Source organism: Tamandua tetradactyla, chromosome 5, assembly GCF_023851605.1.
Source record: "Tamandua tetradactyla isolate mTamTet1 chromosome 5, mTamTet1.pri, whole genome shotgun sequence".
Classification (NCBI taxonomy): domain Eukaryota; kingdom Metazoa; phylum Chordata; class Mammalia; order Pilosa; family Myrmecophagidae; genus Tamandua; species Tamandua tetradactyla.
In genome coordinates this window covers 86,281,953-86,307,496 of record NC_135331.1, presented here as the reverse complement: position 1 = coordinate 86,307,496, position 25,544 = coordinate 86,281,953, and the positions used below count along the sequence as shown (strand labels likewise).

General features: G+C 43.9%; 1 protein-coding gene across 1 annotated transcript; it reads right to left on the bottom strand.

The window, feature by feature from the left end:
• Positions 1-9,304: 9,304 nt before the first annotated feature.
• On the bottom strand, positions 9,305-16,034 carry LOC143684370 (patr class I histocompatibility antigen, A-126 alpha chain-like). Its single transcript, XM_077161276.1, has 8 exons — positions 15,934-16,034; positions 15,558-15,827; positions 15,049-15,324; positions 13,985-14,260; positions 13,749-13,862; positions 13,313-13,345; positions 13,094-13,141; positions 9,305-12,925 (listed from the first exon to the last, which is right to left on the bottom strand). The coding sequence occupies exons 1-8, from the start codon at positions 15,995-15,997 to the stop codon at positions 12,921-12,923; spliced, it is 1,086 nt and encodes a 361-aa protein (XP_077017391.1). The 5' UTR covers positions 15,998-16,034; the 3' UTR covers positions 9,305-12,920.
• Between the last annotated feature and the right edge of the window lie 9,510 nt (positions 16,035-25,544).

Genomic DNA, 25,544 nt, shown 5'->3' with positions numbered 1-25,544 from the left:
ACAATTGCAAAGAGATGGAAACAGCCAAAATGTCCATCAATAGACAAGTGGCTAAACAAACTGTAGTATATACATATGATGGAATATTATGCAGCTTTGAGACAGAATAAACTTATGAAGTATGTAACAACATGGATGGACCTTGAGAACAATATGCTGAGTGAGACTAGCCAAAAACTAAAGGACAATTACTGTATGGTCTCACTGATATGAACTGACATTAGTGAATAAACTTGGAATATTTTATTGGTAACAGAGACATCAGGAGAAAGAAATAGGGTAAGATATTGGATAATTGGAGCTGAAAGGATACAGACTGTGCAACAGGACTGGATAAAAAAACTCAGAAATGGGCAGCACAATACTACCTAATGGTAATATAATTATGTTAAAACACTGAATGAAGCTGCATGTGAGAATGATAGAGGGAGGAAGGCTGGGGGCATAAATGAAATCAGAAAGAAAGATAGATGTTAAAGATATTGAGATGGTATAATCTAGGAATGCCTAGAGTGTATAATAATAGAGACTAAATGTACAAATTTTAAAAATGTTTTTGCATGAAGAAGAACAAAGGAATGTCATTATTGCAGGGTGCTGAAAATAGATGATAATTAATATTTTAGAATTTCAACTTATGTGTGAGACTAAAGCAAAAAATGTTTGTTACAAAATTTATATTTTGATTAGTGCATTTCCTAATATAACTTATGTAGATAGTTTGATTGAACACCATTAAGTATTTGGAATCTCAGGTAGGACATGAGATTCTGTTGGTTTGTCCAGAGTGATGCCCCGATGAATCCCAGAGTGATTCGATCAGTGAGTAGAAAAGTATTTGCAAAGTCCCCTTCGGGGAATGGTGAGAACAGGGAGAAATTCAACTTCCCCAAGTTGAATTTTTGATATTTTCACAAGCAGTGTGGACAACCAAAGCTATAGGCTGAGCTCCCAGTCTTGGGGTTTGTTCATATGACACTTAACCCCACAAAGGATAGGTCAAGTCTACTTAAAATTTAGGCCTAAGTATCACCCCCAATAGAGCCTCTTTTGTTGCTCAGATGTAGCCTCTCTCTCCAGCCAACACAACAAACAGTCTCACCACCCTCCCCCTGTCTATGTGGGACATGACTCCCAGGGGTGTGAGCCTTCCTGGCAACGTGGGACAGAGATCCTGAAATGAGCTGAGACTCAGCATCAAGGGATTGAGAAAACCTTCTCAACCAAAAGGGGAAAGAGTGAAATGAGACAAAATATCAATGGCTGAGAGATTCCAAACAGAGTCGAGAGGTTATCCTGGAGGTTATTCTTATGCATTAAATAGATATCACCTTGTTAACCAAGATGTAATGGAGAGGCTGGAGGGAACTGCCTGAAAATGTAGAGCTGTGTTCCAGTAGCCATGTTTCTTGAGGATGATTGAATAATGATACAGCTGTCACAATGTGACTGTGTGATTGTGAAAACCTGGTGTCTGATGCTCCTTTTATCTCCCTTGTCAACAAAGGAGAACATATGGAATAAAAAATAAATAATAGGGGGAACAAATGTTAAAATAAATTTAGTTTGAAATGCTAGTGATCAATGAAAGCGAGGGGCAAGGGGTATGGTAGGTATAATCTTTTTTTTTTCTTTCCTGTGTTCATTTTATTTCTTTTTCTATTGTCTTTTTCTTTTTCTGAATTAATGCAAATGTTCTAAGAAATGATGAATATGCAACTAAGTGATGATATTGTGAATTACTGATTATGTATGCTGATGTTTGATTTGGTTTCTTAATGTTTTAGTTAATAAATAAATTTTTTAAAAAGTAAATAACTCCAATATTTAACTGCAGCAAAAAAAATGTATTTGTAATATCTGTTTTAATGTCATTGTCTACTAATTCTAACATGTATCAGTTCCCGGTTTCTTTAGATTAACTGCAATTCTCTGCTTTCTACTTCATATTTCTGTTTTATCAAAAAGGCTAGTTTTTATTTATTTGATGGCAGATGTGATTGGTTTCGTTCTGGTATCCACTTGGCTTAATGATTATTCCCAGTTGTCGGGTCAGGCAAACTCTGGCTTGACTGTTGCTGCAAGGATATTTCATGGCTGATGACGCTGGAGTCATCAGTCAGTTGATTGCATCTGCAGCTGATCACAATTGCAGTCAACTAAGGTGTAGCTCCCACCATGAGATAATCCAATCAGCTGAATGCTTCTAAGGAAGAAGAGAGACACTTTTGCTGCCTCTTCAGCCAGCAAGCGTCTCCTGTGGAATTCGTCCAAACACTTCACAGGAACCACCAGCTTCACAGCCTGTCCTATGAATTTTGGACTCTTCCATTCCCACAGTTGCATGAAACCCCTTAATAAATCTCATATTTACAGATCTCTCCTTTTCGTTATGTTTCTCTGGAGAATGCTGGCTAACACACCTTGGTACTTCACCTTAGAAAAGATATCTTGACATGCCCCACACCACTGTACACCTAGAAATTTCACTGAGGTGGAACATCTCTGTATCTTTGTTGGATTTATCTCCAATCCCCTGACATGCATACACCTTACCAATAAGTCTAGAGTAGTTGCTACCTCTTGCTCACTAGTCAAATCAGCATGATATCACCAATGTAATGAGAAGTATGTTGTGTGAGGAAGAAATGATCAAAGACCCTGAGGACAAGATTTTGACATAGGGCTGGAGATTTGATATACTGCTGAGGCAGGACAGTGAAAGTATACTACTGGCTTTGCCAGCTGAATGCGAACTGTTTCTGGTGGTCCTCATGGGCAGTTATTGAGAAAAAAAATCATTTGCCAGATCAATAGCTATATACTGGGTACCAGGTGACTGAGCAATGACCAAGCAATGGAACAGCAGCTGTAATTGGAGTCACCACCTGGTTAAGTTTATGATAATCCACTGCCATCCTCCAAGTTCCATCTGTTTTCTGCACAGGCCAAATAGGAGAGTTGAATGAGGATGTGGTGGGAATCACCAACCCCACATCCTTCAATTCCTTAAGAGTGGCATTAATCTCTACAATCCCTCCAGGAATCTGGTATTGCTTCTGATTTACTATTTTGCTAGGTAGGGGCAATCCTAGTGGCTTCCATTTGGCTTTTCCTACCATAATAGCCCTCACTCCATGAGTCAGAGAACCAGTGTGGGGATTCTGCCAGCCGCTGATAATGTCAATTCCAATTATGCATTCTAGAACTGGGAAAATAACTACAGAATGGGTCTGGGGACCCTCCGGACCCACAGGAATATGGACCTGTGCTAAAATTCCATCAATCATCTGACCTCCATAAACTCCTACTTTGACGTGTGTCTCCTGAAATTAGTGGCATTTCTGAGCCAGTGTCCAATAATCCCCCAAATATATGACCACTTCCTTTCCCCAGTTCATAGTCACCCTGGTAAAAGGCCATAGGTCTTCTTGGGGAAGGCTGGGAGGAATTATAACAGTGTAAATTTGGGGCAGTACAAAAAGGCCCCTCCCCAAAGATACCTGGCCCTCCTCTTATTCGAGGGATTCTGGGTCTATAAACTGCCTCAAGTCTGGGAACTGATTAATGGGCTGTGATTCTATGTTTCTGTAATTCAAGTTAGATTTCTGTTTCACTTGACCTAGAATTCTTATGCTTATACAGTTCAAGCAAGAATTTAGTAGACTGCCCATCTATTTTACTCCTGGTTACACCATGATCTACTAGCTAATGCCCCAAGTCTCTGTGAGTCAAAATATTTGACTCCTACTTTGAGTCTGCTGTCAATTATGATGGCCACACACACCTTGTCTATGGTGATTACATGGCTTCTGCCAACTCAGGATCCAATCATCTCCATTTTATTTAAGGATTGCAGCTCAGTGAAGCAGTTCCTACAGTAATATCTGATCTATGGAGAAGGGCAACTAGAGAGCTAGCTCTTCAGGAATGATGGAACTAATCTCATGAATTTATTTCTCAAGGTCTGGTGAAAGATGTCCTCCGGACATTCCTGGGTTGTGTAAGCAGGTCTTCCAAGATAAATCCACTCTAACAGTCCCATCTCTCTAAGCCTCTGGATCCTCTCATCTACATTATTCTGGGGCAGTTCTGGCATTTTGACCTCAGGTCATATCAGCAACATTTGGATCCATGTTTCAGCCAACCATCCAAACAAACTGTTAAAGCCCTTTCTTATGCCCAAGCTAAAACACTGAATGCAGAAACTCTGCTTAGTGGACCCATATCAATAAATTCAGCTTTATCCAACTTTATATTCTTTCCATCATTACCCCACATCCTTATATCCATTGCCACACATATTCCCAATTTCTGACTATATAGATTGGAAAACTCATGCAATTCTTTTGGGGTATAGCATACCTCACCTTTTGAAAGACAGCTTTTAGCCTGCTACTGGGCCTTAGTAGAGACTGAACAGTTAACCATGGGCCACCAAGTTACCATGAGACCTGAGTTGCCTATCATGAGCTGGGTGTTGTCTGACCAAACAAGCCATAAAGCTGGGCATGCACAGCAGCATTCTGTCATAAAACGGTAATGGTATATTAAAGATAGGGTTCGAGCAGGTCCTGAAGCTACAAGTAAGTTACATGAGGAAGTGGCCCAAATGCCCATGACCCCCACTCCTGCCACATAACCTTCTCTTTCCCAGACCAGAGCTATGGCCTCTTGGGGAATTCCTTACAATCAGTTGACTGAGGAACAGAAAACTCAAGCCTGGTTTACAAACGGTTCTGCATGATATGCAGGGACAACCCAGGAGTGGACACTATAGCACCAACCCCACTCTGGGATGTCCTTAAAGGAAAGTGGTGAGGAGAAATCCCCCCAGTGGGCAGAACTTCAAACACTGCACCTGGTTGTTCATTTTGCTTGGAAGGAAAACTGGCCAGAGGTGTGTTTGTATACTGAATCATGGGTTATTGCTAATGGTTTGACTGGATGATCTGGGACTTGGAAGGAACATGATAGGAAAGTTGGTGATGAAGAGGTCTGGGAAAGAGGTATGTGGATAGACCTTTCTGAGTGGGCAAAGAATTTGGAGATATTTGTGTCCCATGTGAAAGAAGTCACCAGAGGGTGGCTTCAGCAGAGGAAAGCTTTAATAATCAAATGGATAATATGACCTCTCCTGTGGATTCAAGTCATCCTCTTTCCTCAGCTACTCCTACCATTGCCCAATGGGCTCATGAATAAATTGGGCATTGTGGTAGAGATGGAGGTTATGCATGGGATCAACAGCATGGACTTCCACTCACCAAGACCAAACTGGCTATGGCCACAGTTGATGCCCAAACTGCCAGCAACAGAATCCACACTCAGTCCCCAATATGGCACCATTTCCTGAGGTGATTAGCCTGCTACCTGGTGGTAGGTTGGTTACATTGGGCAACTTCCATCATGGAAGGGGCAGCAAATTGTTCTAACTGGAATAAACATATATTCTAGATATGGGTTTGCATTCCCTGCACACAATGCTTCTGAAAAAACTACCAATCATAGACTTTCAGAATGCCTTATCCAACATCATGGTATTCTAAATAGCATTGTTTCTGATCAGGGAACCCACTTCATAGCAAATAAAGTGCAGGAATGGTTGCTCATGGAATTCTCTGATCTTACCATGTTATCCATCATACAGAGGCAGCTGGGTTCATAGAACAGTGGAATGGCCTTTTGAAGATCCAATTATAGTGTCAACTAGGTGGTAATACCTTGCAGGACTGTGGCAATATTCCCTAGGAGGCTGTGTATGCTGTGCATAAGTGTTCACTCTATGGTGCTGTTTCTTTCATAGTCAGGATTCACAGGTCCAGGAATCAAGGGGTGGAAACGGGAGTGGCACCACTCACTATCACCTCTAGTGTTCCATTGGGAAAATTTTTGTTTCTTGTCCCTGAAACCCTAAGCTCTGTGGTCTCCAGGTCTTAGTTCCCAAAGGAGTCCTCCTTCCAGGAGACACAACAGTGACTCCATTGAACTGGAAATTAAGACTGCCACCTGGTCACTTCGGGCTTCTCATGCCACTGAATTAACAGGCACGAAAGGGGATTACTGTTCTGTCTGGGGTGATTAATCCTGACTATCAAAGGGAAATAGGACTGCAACTACACAATAGAGATAAAGAAGAGATTTATTGGAATACAGGAAATCCCCTAGGGTGTCTCTCAGTACTACCAGGCCCTGAGATTAAAGTCAATGGAAAACTGCAACAACCCAATGCAGGCAGGGCTATCAATGGCCCAAAAACTTCAGAAATGAAGGTCTGGATCACCCCACCCAACAAAGAATTCAGACCAGTTCAAGTGCTTGCTGAGAATAAAGGGAACATGGAATGGGTAGTAGAAGAAGGTAGTGAAGTGACCATGCTACCAGCTACAAAAATGAAGGCTATGATTGTATGGCTTTTTACTCCCTGTTTTGTTATGAGTATGTTTGCATTTGTACATAAGCAAATATCTCATTTTCCTCTTATTATATGACATAAGTTATATGTATTTAAATCATAGGATATTAAGTTTAAGAGTGAATGTTACCTAAGTACTTACATCCTACTCTGAAGAGATTTAGTGCATTTCTGGTTGTATGCAAGACAGTTGAGTATTGTTAGGTGTAACATATGTCTATTATGTTTTACTTCAAATTAAGCATGTTCCAAGGTGATGTGTATAGCTGCCAAGTTGACAACGATGGGCTGTGATGATTAGGTTCTAGGGTCAACTTGGCCAAATGATTATGCCCAGTTGTCTGGTCAGGTAAGCACTGGCCTGACTGTTGCGACAAAGATATTCCATGGCTGATTCATTAAGTAACAGTTGATTGCATCTGTGGCTGATTACATCTGTGATCAACTAATTGTCGTGTGTGGTTCCCACAGCAAGATAATCCAATCACTTAAAGGCTTTTAAAGAGGAAGACTCTTTCGTTGATTCTTCAGCCTGTGAACCTCTCTTGTGCAGTTCATCCAGACCCTTCATGGGAGCTGCCAGTTTCACAGCCTGCTCTAAGGATTTTGGACTCTTCCATTCCCACAGTTGCATGAGACCTCTTAATACAACTCATATTTATAGATCTCTCCTGTTGGTTTTGTTTCTCTAGAGAATCCTGACTAACACATCAAACACAAGATTTTACTTTTGTAGGTGCTGGATATTTTTGTATTCCATAAATATTCCTTAGCTTTTATTTCTGGACACATTAAGTTATATGTCAACTGTTTGATTTCAGGAGTATTGCTTTACTAGATGTTAAGCAAAACAATCAGTACTGACATCAAGGCATTCTCTATGACCGACATATCGGGCTTCCTAAGACATTACCCAATTCCCGACAATTAGGAGGTTTTCTAGTCTGGCTGGTTGGAACAGGCACAAATCTTAGCTCCATGGACTACTAAATATAGCTCCCTATAGTTCTTTTGGAAGGTTCACTCCCTGTTCTAGGGTAGTTGCCTTACACACATGCACTGATCAGCTGAAGTTCTGGGGGGAGCACTCTGCAGACTTCCAGTGCTTTTTCTGTTCAGCTCTCTTCCCTGTGGGCATCCACCCTGTGATTTCCAGCTGTTTTTCCTACCGCCCCCACCTCCCGCCCTCACCAAAGTCATTTTCCAGTTCCCTTCCCCCAGGCAGACTGGTATGCTCTGTTAAGGTTCCTCCTTGATAGAGAGTGTCTTAGAAACTCTCTCCAGGAAGGAAGCTGGAAAATTGTAGGGCTCACTTCTTTTGTTATCTTTGTCTCAGGCACCACAATCCTAGTGCAACCTCTTGTTCAGTGTTTATAAACTTGTTTCTAATAATGCTCTGAAATTATCATTGTTTTAGTCAGTGATGTAAATTTAGTCAATGATACTCCATCATGATGCAAAGCAAAGGTTCATAATAAGTTTTTAATTCAAATTATTATATTTTTAACTTCTAAGAAGTACATTTGGTTCTTTCACAAAACAGCTAGGCCGGATCTGTTCCCATGTTCTACAGAAATTTTAATGCTTGTCATTTTTTCCTTTTACATAAAAATCATAATTATGTTATATTCCATATCTCATAATTTCAATATTTAAGTTTTATATGCCTTTATTTATTACTGATTCTTTCTAGTTCTCTATCATGCTGCTTTTTTGCTATTATACTTACACATTTCTTGACATGAGCTGTATGCACTTTTTCCTTGTGAAATTTTGCATGTTTGACAAATAAGTTAAACATGGATTTCTCAGGAGGCTTTGGTTTCCTGATTCCAATATTCATATTACCACTAATTCAGAACTATGATATACTATATGCACAGCTTTAGGTTAACTTGGCCCACAGGTAAGACCTATTTGGACAACCCATCTACAGGAGGGTTGAATACAGTTGTTTGCTCCTTCCCATAACTCACCCCATGTCCCCAGACCCAAAGGCACATTTCCTTAGAATACTCTGGTATCAGGGAATGAAGCAGATCTTCTTTTGTCTCACCATACTCTGATGTTATGCATCTTTGGTTTCTTAGATTTTCCAGGGTGGAGAATTGTCTCCTATTTCAGTCTCCACAAGAACAAGATTTGGTATCATCTCCTGTCTACTTCAGCTTGAGAGCATAAGAAACCAAAAGTAATATTTTCAAGATCTGACAAATGCCCTTAAGATGAATGCAAGTTTTCTCTCCAGATGCCTTTCCACATGAAGGTTTGGACTAAATGATTGCTCTCCTGTACTTTAATACTTATTGGATGCTTTTTATATTTTATCTATTATTTTTAGTTCCTTTCAGTGGAAGAGAAAGCCTTAAAACCGAGCCTACCATATTACAGAAAATAGAATCCCCCTAATTACTAATTATTTCCTGTCCTGTACCTGACACAAAGGCAGGTTCTGGACACAGCCCATCTACACCAACTCTACTCAGTGCGCTATGTGGACTAGCACTGCTCTGTGAACCATTTGCCAGCCCACACTGAGATCCAAATGGAATTGAGACTGAGTATCAAGCAAACCTCCATCTTATTTTGTTCCAGGCTGGTGACATCCAAGCGAAGGAGGAGCATTTATGTCATGTCCTTGGGTCTGCTAAAAATTTTGTTGACCTACTGGTCGTGACCAGGCTGTGGGTAGCACAGTACCTAAAACTGGATGATATTTCAGACTGTTGCAGGTGTTGCACATAAACTATAACAGTTATGGACTGTCTCTATGAAAATATGTGCAAATACAAGGAAACATAAAAATTATATAAAGTATCAGTATACATGATCATCTGAAGTTACAGAAATCTTTTTATTAATATCACTAAGAGAAGAAGACTGGGAGAAGTGTTTTCGGTAATCACTTATCCATCCCACAGTGTCACCTTTATTTATAGATAAACAGACAGAGAAAAAAGGTGGACCCCCCATAACAGACTATAAGTATAAGGGAATAAGTTGATAAATGTCATTTATTAGTCACTCACTTATCCAATCAAACCTGAGTGTTAACACTTGTCCAGATGAAATTCCAGTCAGACCATGGCTCCAGAAATTGGCATTTATCATTATGATTCCTTCCTCCATGCCATCCCTCAGTACCTGAACCCTCTGCCTACACTAGGGGAATTCCACATTAAAGAGTCTTGAGAGGAGGCAGAGACCATTCCCATTCATGAAAGAGGAAATTTCACTTTTACAAAAGTTCTTGTAGCCAGACATAGCAGGAGGCTGAGGCTCCCCGAGGCAGATGCCCACAACCAGACTCTGCCTCAGGACACACTGACACAGAGACACTGGGACTATGCAGAATCCATCTTGGCAGGGGTGGCCTGACTAGCAACAGGATCACCCAGTGCAGGAGCAGTGGTGTCTTACCTGCAGGTCCCATGTTCAGCATCAGGTGTGCCTGTAGATGAGCAGAAGCACCTGTGCCCAGCAGAGGCCTTAGTTCCCACAGGGGACCCGACAGAGATTCCAAACAGAGATTCTGTTCCTGGCTGTGCAGCCTCCAGTTTCTGGTTCTGTGGCTTTTCCCCAAAATAAAACAAGCCCCATTATCACATGCATAAATTCCTTAATGCTTAGATCAGAATTATCTAAATTCTATTGTGGCAACAAGAAGTGAATGGGGGAATCTGCTAAGAAATAGTTTCACATAGCAAGAATTCACAGATCTACTTTAATGGGAGCTGCAAGCCACTGAACAAATCTTCCACCTGGATATACCTCATTATACTGAAAAAACAAGCACTTTCCAACCTTTTCCTCAGCACCCTATCTCAGGATATTGGGTGCAGAGCCCTATAGACATATTTTCACCAACCCTATAAGGAGGCTGATGCACAGACATGTGGAATCCCAGCTGTGGGTTCTTATTAATAAAAACGTGATCTGAAAACCAGTGGCAACAGCACCGCCCATAGAAACTCATGCTCTGCCCAGACCTTGTGCTTCTTTAGGTCATGTCCAGGTGACTCCTGTGAACTGTAAAGTTTGGGCTCCCTGCTCTATGAGAGATGGATGCACAGAATTGCGCCTATGTATAGTTTGATAGAATGCTGAGCTCTGTGGGGGTCCTGCCTTCAGTCCGTGTTCTCTGTCTTTTCTGCAGCTAATCATACCTTGGGCAACCTCATCCATTTCTAAGGTAGGAAATATCACTTAAATGGCTTCTCTCGCAAATCTACTTTAGCCCAGACACTCCTCATAAATTCTAGGCTCATACGTCAATGGACAACTTGACAATCTCACTTATATTTCTAATGGACATCTCACATACAACTTTTCCTAAACAGTGACCCTTCAAATATGGTTCTTCCAGTGTCTTCCCCACCTCCACTGATGACCACTCCATCTTTCAATTTGCAACTCCTTTCCTTTGCACAGAGGAAATTTTTGGTGTCTTCCTCCAAAACATTTTCTCTCATAAATCCAAATTTAATCCATTCAAAAATCCTATAAACCTTCAAAATATAGACTCTATTTCCCACTATCTTCACTGCAACCAACAACTCTACCTCAAATACTGCAATAATTTCAGTTTCATCTACTCCCTCACACACCCTTCACCTCCCAATTCTATTCACAACACAGAAACCAGGCTAATTGTTTACAAAAATCATAATGCAGCTCTCCTGTCCAAAACTGTCTGATAAGTCCCATCTCATGCAGAAAAATTAAAAGTCTTCCAAAATCGACCAGGTCCATAAGCTCTGGGCATACCTCTGATCTCATCTCAGTGACCTCTGCAACCACACTGGCTTCCTGTATCTTCCCAAAACCCACAGACCCGGCCCTGCCCACTGTCATGTGCTTCACCGTGCCCTGCCTGGGAAGACCTTGCCCCAGACATCCTTGTGGACAAACCATTCATGACCCTCAAATCTTTTCTCAAAGGTCATGGCCTCAATGGGGTCTGCACAGACCACCTGATAAAACAGCATCTTTCCTCTCCCTAAGGCCTACAACTTCAGCCTCTTTCTAAGTTCAGGAATGTTTCCCAGAAGGAAAAACGGTAGGTTCCTATATCCACTACTCAGAAAATACCAGGTGGAGGGATGGTCAGTGAAGACCACCTCCCTCTCCTACGAGCCTTTCCAGTGCAGCCGTGGATCGAAAGTTGTCTTGCGGCAGCTACCTCCACCCACCTCGACTTTGATGCCAGCAAGGCTTTCTTCACCAGAGCTGCTCTCCCCTTCCCTCCCCCTCTGACCACAGCACATAATTCAATCCCCTCTTCAGACAAGAACAATCCAGGCTTAAGAGCCCTATTGCCCACTGTGAATCTAAACTAGGGGCAGCTTTTCAAACCCACGGGCTGGGACTGCAGCCAGCATTGGGACCCACAGATATGGGTAGGGGCAGAGAGGGACGGCAGGGGGGCAGAGAGGGACCAAACCCACAGGAATTAAATGAAGGAGAAACCATCAGGTCCTGCCTCTGTGCTAATATCTGAATCTGATTCCTTAGAAAAAATAAGGAAAGCGTGGAAAAACCAATCCAGGAAACACCCCAGAGGAGGGTAAGAGCTGGACGAGTCTGAACACTAGTCTCTGGGTACCAGAGACTCACAGGTGCAGGAGCCGCCCTGGGCCTTGTGGGGACAGTGATGGTCAGCACACCTCCTGTTGGGGCAGAGACACAACACCAGAGGAGGAGGAGACCAGAACTCGTACTAAGAACAAGAAAACCATCATCCTGTACAAAATCACAGAATCATCAAATAAACACACAAGCAAGGGAGGCCGAGGGCCAGATCAGGCCTGAGCTCAGGCTGACCAGGCCACAGGAAGTCTTCACTGTGGATGGTTCTGCAGACGGGACAATGCTGGGTGATGGCTGAGACCCTGTGACCACAGGTCTTGGTGGGAGAAGGTTCACAGAAGGGAAAGGAACAAGGAGCAGAGAAGATGAGCCAGCTGAGGAGTGACCCAAAGTCCACGATATCCTGAGCCCTGAGCACCCTCAGGGCTCCACAGCTGTCTTCTACCCCCACATGCTAATCTCAGCACAGGGAACACATGGATTCTAGAAGGTTCTCAGGACAATTTATTTCCTGTTTAGTTTAAAATATTCCTCTCCCTCAATTGGTTCATTAACCCCGCTTAATAGAAAGATTTTGTGAAAACAAAATCAGACCCAGATTTTCATTTTCAAGGGAAGAAGGAAGGGGCAGCTCGAGGCAACATGAAGTTAAGACAGGCATGGAGACGACCAATACCCAACTCTGCTACCACAGGAAAGGTGACTGAGGCAGGGAGCACAGGTCAGTGTGGGTAGGAAGTTGTGGGGACACAGGATGAACCCTGCCCACATCTTCACATTATACTAATGGGAATGCAGACATACACCATGCCAGCTGCAGAGAGAAGAGTCTTCATGTCTCAAAGGAAGGGGTTCCTGAAGTCACAGGTGAGGAGATGAACAACTCTTATATCACTCAGTCCCACACAAGGCAGCTTTCTCACACTACAGAAAAAAATAATTAAGAACAAGTTCAGGTCCATCACTGTAAATACTGGCATCATGAACAGCCCTCCATACATATCAAATGTCCAAATCCAAGGAATCCCCATTACCCAGGCATGTCCTCTCTGCCCAAACCCCTCTCCCATTTCAGGCCCTCCAGGGTTTCACCTTTAGAAGCTGTGAAAGACACATCAGAGCCCTGGGTACTGTCACCACCTGGAGAGGAACAAAAACAGGATCTGGTCAGAGATCCCAGGGGAGATATGAAAAAAGAAGGAATTATGGGGTAGGTGAGCTGCCCCGTGGGCTCCCGTCTACGCTCCCCCAAAGTTTCAGGGATCAGATTCATACCCTCCATTCCACCTCCCACTCCGTCCCACCACTTACCAGCAGCCTGAGTATAGCTCCCTCGTTTTCCACCTGTGGGAAAAAACAACTAGTGAGAGGCAGGACATGAGGTCCTGGAGATCTAGTCCTGGATCCCAGGGAAGTATCCAGAATTGTGACTGCAGACCCAGGTTGGGATCAGGAAACATGAAGAAAGCAGATGTGTGGACTACTCTTTCTGTCCTCTTTGGTGTCTGCCCTCACCAGGGACCTTCCCATCTGACTGCTGGGAACAGGAACCTTGAATCATCACTGTGGGAAAATTATCCTTCATTCTCTGATAGTTTTATAAGTGTTAGCTAATAGACCCCAGACTGGAAATATACATGAGTGAGGAGGGGCTTCATGGTACCAGGGAAGGGGACAGAGAAAACTCTATCTGGGCCTGGAACCCTTGAGTGGGACAAGAACCCTCAGACCCCACCCCCTTCCCTACCTGAGCTCTTCTTCCTCCAGATCAGAAATCCTGCCACCACAGCCATGGTAGCTCCAAGGAGAACCAGGCCAGCCACGATTCCCAGGATGCGGATGGTCGTATGGAAAGGTGGCTCTGGAAGGGAAGGAAAGGTCAGAGGGCCTGACACCCAGGCCTCAGCATTGACCCTGCTGGAGGAGCTCAGAAGGGCTCCTGCTCTCCCTGAGAAGAAACCCCATCCTCATCCCCCTTCTTACCCCATCTCAGGGTGAGGGGCTCAGACAGCCCCTCATGCTGCACATGGCACGTGTATCTCTGCTCCTCTCCAGGGAGAACCACCACAGCTGCCCACTTCTGGAAGGTTCCATCCCCTGCAGGCCTGGTCTCCACAAACTCCGTGTCCTGGGTCTGGTCCTCCCCCTCCCGCTGCCAGGTCAGTGTGATCTCCGCCGGGTAGAAGCCTAAGGCCCAGCACCTCAGCGAGACCTCACGGTCAGAGATGGGGTGGTGGGTCACGTGTGTCTTTGGGGGGTCTGTGGGATAATCAGAAACTCTAAGAACTTTCTATTAACTCTTATGGACATTCAAGGACTGCTCATGGGATCATCCTGAGAAGGGACAGGAAAGTTTTGCTTGAGGAGGCAGTGCAAATCCCAGAGACCAGACAGGATTAGGAGACAAAGGACAAGTCCTATTCTTTGGAAATTCTAGGATCAGGGACTTCTAGACCTGTTCTGAATTGAGACCCAGTGACTCAGCAAAGTGGGAGTCAAACCTCCAAAGACAATGGTTTTGGGGCAGAGAACAGGGCCCGAATGTCCCAGGTAGTTCCCCAGGCTGCCAGGGTCAAAGGGGACTGCTAACTTAAAATCGTGGAACTGTAACACATATCCAACTCTGAAATTTATTTTATATATTTCATATAAATATATAAAATTTTATAACTAAATTGTTAGTTATAACTAATTGTTGTGGTGTGTTTTATAACTAACTGTTGTGATGTGTTTTGAAATTTATTGCTTTTTTTTCTTGTATATACAATTTTAAAATGCTTTAAAAAAGGGAAATGCTAACCAGTTACTTTAGGAATCCTCTCCTTCTACCCCTGGAGATGTTGGATCCTTTCATTATTCCTGACAGAGGTCAGGCCCTCTGGGTGAATCCCTCTCTGGTTCAAGGTCTGGAAAACCAGGCTGACTCCTCCCTCTCTGGACTGGAGGCAGGACAGTGTTCTGGCATCAATCTTATTTCCTCTTCCCTGTGGGAGGCCAGATGGGGGCGCAGTCCCAGCCCGAGGGAAAACCGGGAGGTGCCCTGGTACCTGTGCGCTGCAGCGTTTCCTTCCCTTTCTCCAGGTATCTCTGGAGCCACTCCACGCACCTGCCCTCCAGGTAGGCCCTGATGTACTCTGCATACTGGGCCGCCTCCCACTTGTGCCGGGTCATCTGAGCCACTGTGCCCGCCGCCGTCCAGGAGCGCAGGTCCTCGTTCAGGGTAAGGTAATCGCGACCGTCATAGGCGTGCTGATGGTACCCGCGGAGGAGGCGCCCATCGGGCCCCACGTCACAGCCAAGCATCCCCTGGAGAGTGTGAGACCCTGGCCCCGCCCCCACGGTCAGCTCAGCAGGCTTTTCCCGACCCTGAGAAGTGAGTGGTCGGAGACCATTTGGGTCTAAACTGAAACTAAACCCAGTAAAAGTTCACGCCGCTCTAAGGACTGGTGGGTCCCGCGGCCTCGGGGTGAACCTTAGACACAGACTCCGGGCGACCCCGGCCCGTCTGCGGGTTTCCCGGGTTCGTGACCTGCACCCCGGGCCCCGCGCCGCTCACCGGCCTCGCTCTGGTTGTAGTAGCCGCGCAGGGTCCGCAACGCCACTCGATCAGTCTGTGCGTTCGTCTTGGCGATCCGCGTGTACTCCTCCGAATGCTCCGGCCCCTCCTGCTCCACCCATGGCGCCCGCGGCTCCATCCTTGGACTCGCCGCGTCGCTGTCGAACCGCATGAACTGCGTGTCGTCCACGTAGCCGACCGCGATGTAGCGGGAATCCCCGCGGTCGGGCCGGGACACGGCGTTGCTGAAATACCTCAGGGAGTGGGGGCCTGGGGGCGGGGGGAGGGGGTGAGACCGGCCCGACCCTCCCCCCACGGCTTCCCGGGCTCCTGCTCCCCCTCCCCGGAGGCATTTCCCCCCCGACCCCGCACTCACCCGCCCGGGTCTGGGTCAGGGCCAGGACCTTCGAGAGCAGCAGGAGGAGGGCTCGCGGCGCCATGGCCGGGGTCCCCGGGTCTGGAGAGGATCCGAGTCCGGGCGGGTCCGCAGGGACTTTATAACCGGGAGCTGCGGGGACACTGATTGGCTTCTCCAGGAACCGGAGCCGCAATGGGAGTGAGCCCTGGGGCCGCGTCACGAGTGTCCCGGCAGGAGGACCTGACACAGGTTGTGAGAGGGAAAGTGAAACTCGGGGAGATGGGGGATCCCCAGCGCTCGGCCTCCCCCGCCACACACACCAACCTCGGGGCGAGACCCGAGACCCGGGACCTGGGACCGGCCCTGACCCTCTCCCCCTGCACCGAGCACTCCGTCTCCCGGAGTCCTTTCCTTCCCGGAATCCCTCCCCCTGAGCCTCATTCCCTGCCTCCCACCCTCACCTCTCCCCAGGGATTGTGCTAATAAAAAAAACAGACCCCAGCGAATTAGATGCCAGAGACGAAACTCCCTACCTGGGAAGGTGGGGAGCCCGGGTTCTCTTTTTAAACCTGGAGAAGTTGTCCTTGGGGTACCAGATGAAGATTCCCATAGAGACCAGGTTCCTATTTGTTAACTACAAAAGGCAACACGATCTTGACAATGCCTGAGAAATCAAGAATCTCTTCTGTAAAAGACATTAGATTGTGATTGTTCCGTTAATGCACAAATTTTCCAACAAAAATTTAAAAAAAATAAAAGAAATGATTTTGGCCCCTTCATTTATAAATGTGTCTACGTGACACTGCAATGAGTCTCACAACTCTCAAGTTTTATTTTCCCAAACAATGTATTTTTGACTCCTAGTTGCTGTATATTAAAGTTAACTTCATTTCATACTTTGAGTTTATTTGTAGCCTCAGGAGGTCTCTTCAATGCAAAAAAAAAAAAAAGCAGGTGAAAACACAATTGGTTACTGTATTCACCCAGAAGAGGGGACAAACTATAATCACCTCAAAGTCAGTGTTCCATGCACTCAAAATGCCTTGCTCAGTGCTCATGCATTGCCTGTGCTTATGAATTATTAACCCCAAAAGGATGTGCATATTTTATTGGGAACCTTGGTATAATTTTGATTAACCTGATTAACATAAGGAGGAAATTATCTTTTAGGCAGCCTCACAGAATGTATTAAACACCAATGACAAAGAATTCTCTAACTATGCCCTGTAAATAAATTGTTTAAAATGTATATATTTAAAACTAAAAATTCCACTACTTTAGAATGTGTTACCCCTGATTCTTTCCTCCTCTCCTGCTTTTCCAGCCTTTCTCTCTGCCTATTTTCCTTCAGGCACCCTTCTGCCCTTAGTCTCTGCCACCCTCTTTCTCCTCAGCTGTGACACTAGTGCCATCTGGCCCTGCCATCCACAATCTGTTCTCCCCACATAGATCAAGATCCTACTAAGAAAAGTCAGATGGCTAACTCAGGGAAAGAAATAAGCTGATCACAGTAGACTGGGGCAAAGGATTACCAGATTTAGGAGAGGTAATGAGCTTCCCAGGCTGATAGACTATTTCATAGGGAGAGAATGGAACTTTGGGAACCCTATAAATGGGGCAATTCCTAAAGCCATGAGCAAACGCCCAGGACAAAAACACATGCTCAGAAAAGACTGGAAAGGACAATATGCTTGTACCTGGAACTTTTCTTCATGTCCGTTGCCAAGAGGGCCCTGAATGAAAGCACCAGCCAACACAGAGCCAATCTGCAAAGACTGTTAGAGCTGTATTTTGCATCTATTACTTTTGTTTTGTTTGCTTATTTTTAAAATAAAGTTTAAGAAAAATTATGAATTTCCAGGGAAATGCAAAAATACAGGATTTATATATTTCATAGTCAGATTCATGTGTCAACTTGGCTAGGTGGTGGTGGTACCCTGATTGTCTGGCTGGGAAAGTGCTGACCTGTCTTTTGCTATGAGGATATTTCATAGAATTAGATCATGATCATGCGTCTAACATCCACAGCTGATTCCATTTGTAATCAGCCAAGAGGAGTGTCTTCTTTAATGAGTGACACTTAATATAATCACTGGAAGCCTTTAAAGGAGGATTCAGGAGAGACAGGCTCTCTTCCTGCTTTGGCCCTCAAGCCTCTCCTGTGGAGTTCACCCAGACCCTCCATCAGAATCATCAGCTTCACAGCCTGCCCTGCTGATTTTGGACTCTATGTTCCCATGGTTATGTGAGACACTTTTATAAATTTTATATTTATGAATATTTCCTGTTGATTCTGTTTCTCTAGAGAACCCTAACTAATACAGCTTGGTACCAGGAGTGGTTCTTAAGAAGCAGAGTCTTAAAAATGTGTTTTTATGGATGATTTTCTAAATGACTAGACTCAAAGGTATTAAGGACTCTGATTTCCATAATCAAAATGACATTGCAATCCATGGAGTGAGTTGGCAAAAGAGATAGTCAAAATACCACCATTCGATTCTTCTAATGCTTCGCTTGTACGAAGCTGGGTTCTGGGGATAATGTTTTTGACATCTTTACAGAATTTTATGGAAATAGTAAGTATAGAGATGTTGGCTGGTTGTTGTTACATACACTGTATGCATTAATGAGTGAAAGGGATGGGCTTAAGGCTTCAAATGAAGCTTAAGCACCATCTGACAGATGCAGACGTTTCTGTGAGTGTCCTGAAGGAAAATCTTATTTCCTGTAGCTGTAGCCTTGAGACCTCTGAAAATCAGACTCAGAATCTTATTGTTAGAGTAGCAACTTTACAATGTAAACTGAAATCTCAGTCTTGCATGGTGTCTGCCATTAAAGTGAGGGCATTGATTGGAAAGGAGTGGGACCCTGAAAAATGGGATGGTGACATATGGAATGATGTCAGTGGAAAGGTTGAAACCCTAGGTCATACTGAGTCTTCTCTAGATAACCCTGTAATAGTCTGCCCTGAGGACATAACCGCCCCACCTCCAGCATGCGTTGAGGAGTTGGCCACCTAACCTCCTCTTGAAGGGATTAGCCCTAGAGTGAGTAAGCCTGTTTCACCAGATGAAACTGCAAACGAAGGCCCTGAAGCAAATGGCTTGGAAGATATTTCTAATTCTTTTCATGACCCACCCCCACCACCCTTCACTTCTTCCAGACCTATAACTAGAGTAAAGTTCCAATTGGCCCATAAAGGTGAAGTACAAAGTATACTCCAAAAGAACTGTGTGAGTTTTCCAATTTATGTAGACAGAAATCAGGGGAATGTGTGTGGCAATGGATTTTAAGAGTGTGAGATAATGATGGGAGGAATATAAGGCTGGATCAGGCTGAATTTATTGATATGGGTCCACTAAGCAGAGATTCTGCATTTAATGTTATAGCTCAAGGAGTTAGAGAAGGCATTAACAGTTTGGATGGTTGGCTGAAACATGGATCAAAAGGTGACCAACATTACCTGAGGTTGAAATGCCAGAACTGCGCTGGTATAATGTAGATGAGGGGATCTAGAGACTTAGAGAGATTGGAATGTTAGAGTGGATTTATCATGCAAAGCCTGCTCTTACACCCCAAGGAATGTCCAAAGGATGCATCTTTTACCAGAACAGTGAGAAATAAATTCGTGAGACTAGTGCCATCATCCCTGAAGAACTCTGTAGTTGCACTTCTCTGTAGGTCAGATATTACTGTGGGAACTGCTGTCACTGAGCTGGAATCCTTAAACACAATGGGGATGACCAGATCCCGAGTTGGCAGAAGCCAGGTGGCAGCACTTAGTCGCCAAAGACAGGATGGACATGGCTATAATAGACAGCAGGAGTCAAATAAACAGCAGCAGTCAAAATAATCTGACTCGCATAGATTTGTGGCATTGGCTAGTAAATCATAGGGTACTGAAATACAATAGATGGGCAGTCTACTAAATTCTTGTTTGAGCTGTATAAACAAAAGAGTTCTAGGTCAAGTGAACAGAAGTCTAACTCGAATTACAAAAACACAGAATCACGGCCCCTTAATCAATTTCCAGACTTGAGATAGCTTACATGTCCAGAGCCCCTTGAATGAAGGGGAGGCCAGGTCCCTTTGGGGGAGAACCCTGTCACACTGCCACAAATCTGTACTGTTAATCTTCCACCAAGTCTTCCCCAAGGAGACCAATGGCCTTTCACGAGGGTAACTGTGCATTGGGGAAAAGGAAATGATCAGATATTTGGGGGATTATTAGACACTGGTTCAGAAGTGACATTAATTCCAGGGAACCCAAAACATCACCCTGGTCCACCAGTCAGAGTGGGGCTTATGGAGGTCAGGTGATTGATGGAGTTTTAGCTCAGGTCCATCTCACAGTGAGTCCAGTGGGGCCCCAGACCCATTCTGTAGTTATTTCCCCAGTTCTAGAATGCGTAATTGCAATAGACATACTGAGCAACTGGCAGAATCCCTACACAGCTCTCTAACTCATCCAGTGAAGGCTATTATGATGGGAAAGGCCAAATGGAAGCCACTAGAACTGCCCCTACTTAGCAAAATAGTAAATCAGAAGCAATACAGGATTCCTGAAGGGATTGCAGAGATTACTGCCACTCTTAAGGACTTGAGGGATGCAGGGGTGCTGATTCCCTCCACATCCCCATTCAACTCTCCTATTTGGCCTGTACAGAAAACAGATGGGTCTTGGAGGATGACAGTGGATTATCATAAGCTCAGCCAGGTGGTAACTCCAATTGCAGCTGCTGTTCCAGATGTGGTATTGTTGCTTGAGCAAATCAGTACATCCCCTGGTACCTGGTATGTAGCTATGGATCTGGCAAATGCTCTTTTCTCAATAGCTGTTAGTAAGGACCAACAGAAACAGTTTGCTTTCAGCTGGCAAGGTCAGCAATTTACTTTCACTGTCCTACCTCAGGGGTATATCAACTCTCCAGCCCTATGTCATAATCTTGTCCACAGGGAACTTGATCATTTCTCCCTCCCACAAGACATCACATTGGTCCATTATATTGATGATATCATGTTGATTGGACCTAGTGAGCAAGAAGTGGCAACTACTCTAGACTTACTGGTAAGGCATTTGCATGTCAGAGGATGAGATAAATCCAATAAAAATACAGTGGACTTCCACCTCAGTGAAATTTCTAGGTGTCCAATGGTGTGGGGCATGTTAAGATATCCCTTTTGAGAGGTTATCCTGGAGGTTATTCTTTTTTTTTTTTTTTTTTTTTTTTTTTAGGGAGGAAAGGAAGGAAAGACAGAGAAGGAAGGAAGGATGGAAGGAAGGAAGGGAGGAAGAAAGGGAAACATTTTTAAACATTTTCTTGTTTTATTATATTTTGTTTGTTTGTTTGTTTTTTACATGGGCTGGGGCCGGGAATCGAACCGGGGTCCTCCGGCACGGCAGGCAAGCACTCTTGCCAACTGAGCCACCGCGGCCCGCCCCCTGGAGGTTATTCTTATGTATTAAGTAGATATCACCTTGTTATCCAAGATGTAATGGAGAGGCTGGAGGGAACTGCCTGAAAATGTAGAGCTGTGTTCCAGTAGCCATGTTTCTTGATGATGATTGTATAATATATAGCTTTCACAATGTGACTGCGTGATTGTGAAAACCTTGTGTCTGATGCTCCTTTTATCTACCTTGTCAACAGATGAGAGGAACATATGGAATAAAAATAAATAATAGGGGGAACAAATGTTAAAATGAATTTAGTTTGAAATGCTAGTGATCAATGAAAGGGATCAGTAAGGGGTATGGCATGTAAAATTTTTGTTTTCTGCTTGTTATATTTTTCTGTTGTCTTTTTATTTCTTTTTCTGAATTGATGCTAATGTTCTGGGAAATGATCATGATGATGAATAGGCAACTATGTAATGATATTGTAAATTACTGAGTGTATGTGTTGGAAATGTTTGTGTTTCTTGTAATTTTTTTTAATTAATAAAAAATTTTTTTAAAAAAGTTGAAACTTCTAAGGTGAAGGATAAGTTGCTGCATCTGGCTCCTCCTACAACCAAAAAAGAAGCACAATGCCTAGTTGGTCTCTTTGGGTTTTGGCAACAACATATTCCTCATTTGGGTGTGCTACTCCAGCCATTTATCGAGTGACCAGAAAAGCTGCTAGTTTTGAGTGGAGAACAAGAGGAGGTTCTGTGAAGGTCCAGGCTGCTGTATAAGCTGCTCTGCCACTTGGACCATATGATCCAGCAGATCCAATGCACTTGAAGTGTCAGTGGCAAATAAAGATGCCCTCTGGAGCCTTTGGCAGGCCCCTATAGGAGAATCACAATGCAGACCCTTAGGATTTTGGATCAAAGCCTTACCATCTACTGCAGATAACTACTCTCCTTTTGACGAACAGCTTTTGGCCTGCTACTGGGCCTTTGTAGAGATCGAATGCTTAACCCTGAGCCACCAAGTTACCATGAGACCTGAGTTGCCTATCATAAGCTGGGTACTGCCTGACCCACCAAGCCATAAACTTGGGCATGAGCAGCAGCCTTTTCATGAAATGGAAATCGTATACATGAGATAGGGCCAGAGCAGGTCCTGAAGGCACAAGTAAGTTACATGTGGAAGTGGCCCAAAAGCCCATGGTGTCCACTCCTACCATATTACCTTCTCTTACCCAGAGCAGACCTATGGCCTCTTGGGGAATTCCTTACAGTGAATTGGCAGGAAGAGAAAACTCGGGTCTGGTTTACAGATGGTGCAGTACAATATGCAGGTACCCCGTTCTGGAGTGTCCTTGAAGGACAGTGGTGAGGGGAAATCCTCCCAGTGGGCTGAACTTCGACCAGTGAATCTGGTTGTTCATTTTGCTTGAAGGGAGAACTGACCAGAGGTGCGTTTATATACTGACTCATGGGCTGTTGTTAATGGTTTAGCTGGATGGTCAGGGACTTGGAAAGACTATAATTGGAAAATTGGTGACAAAGAGGTCTGGGGAAGAAGTATGTGGATAGACCTAGCTGAGTGGGCTAAAAACATGAAAATATTTGTGTCCCATGTGAATGCACACCAGAGGGTGATTCACCAGAGGAAGGTTTTGATAATCAAGTGGATAAGATGACCAATTTTGTGGACAACAGTCAGCTTCTTTCCTTAGCAACTCCTGTCATTGCACAATGGGCTCATGAACAAAGTGGCCATGGTGATAGGGATGGAGGTTATGCATGGGCTCATCAACATGGACTTCCACTCACCAAGGCTGACCTGGCTACAGCCACTGCTGAGTGCCCAATCTGCCAGCAGCAGAGACCCATACTCAGCCCCCAATATGGCACCATTCCCCCAAGGTGACCAGTCAGCTACATGGTAGTAGGTTGATTACATTGGCCCACTCCCTTCATGGAAGGGGCAGCGATTTGTTTAATTGGAATAGGAACACTCTGGATATGGGTTTACTTTCCCTGCATGCAATGCTTCTGCCAAAACTACCATCTGTGGGCTTACAAAATGACTTATACATCATCATGGTATTCCACACAGCATTGCTTCTGATCAGGGAACACACTTCACAGCAAATGAAGTGTGGGAATGGGCACATGCTCATGGAATTCTCCAGTCTTACCATGTTCCCCATTATCCAGAAGCAGCTAGATTGATAAAACGGTGGAATGGCCTTTTGAAAACTCAATTACGGTGCCAACTAGATGGCAATACCTAGAAAGGCTGGTTTAATGTTCTCCAGGAAGCTGTATATGCTCTGAATAAGCATCCACTGCCCCTGGATCAACAAGCCAAGAAGGGGCTGGGGTGATGGACCCTGACTATCAGGGGGAAATAGGACTGCAACTACACAATGGAGGTAAAGAAGACTTTTCCTGAAATATAGGAGATTCCCTAGGGCATCTTTTAGTACTACCATGACCTGTGATTTAAATCCATGGAAAACTAGCACAACCCAATCCAGGCAGGGCTACCAATGACTCTGAAATGAAGGAATGAAGGTTTGGGTCACCCCACCAGGCAAAGAACCACAGCCAGCTGAAGTGCTTGCTGTGGGTAAAGGGAATATGGAATGGGTAGTGGAAGAAGGTAGTGATAAATATGAACTGCGACCGCATGATCAGTTACAGAAACGAAGACTGTAATGCTGTTTTGTTCATGTTATACTATTTCAGTTGTAAGATATCAAGTTGAAGAATGAATATTACCCAAGGACTTGCACCCTATTCTGGACAGATTTAATGTGTTTCCAGTTATTGCAGGACAGTTGAATATTGTTAGGTGAGAAAAAAACTGTGTCTTTTATTGTTTTCTACTTAGAAATTACGTATGTTTTAAGGTGATGAGTATAGCTGCCAAGTTGACAAGGGGTGGACTCTCATGGTCAGGTTCATGTGTCAACTTGGCCAGGTGGTGGTACCTGTTTGGTTGGGCAAGTGCTGGCCTGTCTTTTGCTATGAGGACATTTCAGAGAATTAAATCATGATCACGTCGGCTACATCCACAGCTGACTCTATTTGTAATCAGCCAAGGAGAGTGTGTTCTTTAATGAGTGATGCTTTAATCTGATCACTGGAAGCCTTTTAAGGAGGATTCAGAAGAGACAGGTTCTCTTCCTGCTTTGGCTGGCGAGCCTCTCCTGCAGAGTTCATCCAGACCCTCCATCAGAATGATCAGCTTCACAGCCTGCCCTACAGATTTTGGACTGTATGTTCCCACAGTTACATGAAACACTTTTATAAATTTTATATTTATAAATATTTCCTGTTGATTCTGTTTCTCTAGAGAATCCTAACTAATACAGTATAATCCACCAATTATTAACACTTTCCAATAGTGTACTTACTTTATTACAGTTGAGGAAAAAATATTATTGTTTTTTCACTATTAAATACACTCCATAATTTGCACTAGGATTCACTGTTTATTATTCAGACCTATAGTGTTTTAAATTTTTTCCTAGTAATGATTAGACAACCTAAAATTTCCCCTGAAACCTCATTCAAATATGTAGCTCAGTGTCAACTGAATGGGCATTCTCAAGGTAATCCCCACCATCCAAATCCAGAATTTTCCATCACCTCAAACAGAAACTGTGTACTAATTAAGCATTAACTCCTTATTCCCTATCCCCACTCCACCCCACCATGGCCCTTAGTAACCTGTGTTTCAGTTCCTTACTCTCTGAATTTACTTATTCAACTTATTTCCTATCAGTGAAATCATGCGCTTCTTTCCAATTATTTTCTCCCATTCAGTAGATTGTTTACTTTCATGAAGAACCCTTTTGAAGCACAAAGTTTTTAATTTGATGACTTCTTATTTATCTTTTTTTTTTAATTGCTGGTGCTTTTGGTGTGAAGGCTGAAAGACCATTCCTAACACAAGGTCCTGAAGATGTCTCCCTATGTTTTGTTCTAAGAAGTTTAGAATTTTGCTCCTTATTATTAAGGTCTTTGATAAATTTTGAGTTGATTTTTGTATTTGCTTTGACATAGGGGTCCACCTTTCCTTTTCGTATAAGGATATTCAGTTTCGCAATGCCATTTTTTGAAGAGACTATTCTTTCCCCATTGATTGGAATTGGCACCTTCATGAAAAATAATTTCAACATAAACGTGAGAATTTATTTCTGAAGGCTCAATTTCATTCCATCAGTCTATATGTCTGTCCTGTG

Excerpts from the sequence above, each read along its gene's own strand:
- LOC143684370 (XM_077161276.1), bottom strand. The coding sequence starts at position 15,997 with ATGGCGCCGCGAGCCCTCCTCCTGCTGCTCTCGAAGGTCCTGGCCCTG. Across the intron at positions 13,863-13,984 it reads GCCCCTCACCCTGAGATGGG|AGCCACCTTTCCATACGACC; the intron begins GTAAGAAGGGGG and ends CTTCCCTTCCAG. Across the intron at positions 13,346-13,748 it reads CTGGAGGAAGAAGAGCTCAG|GTGGAAAACGAGGGAGCTAT; the intron begins GTAGGGAAGGGG and ends TTTTTCCCACAG.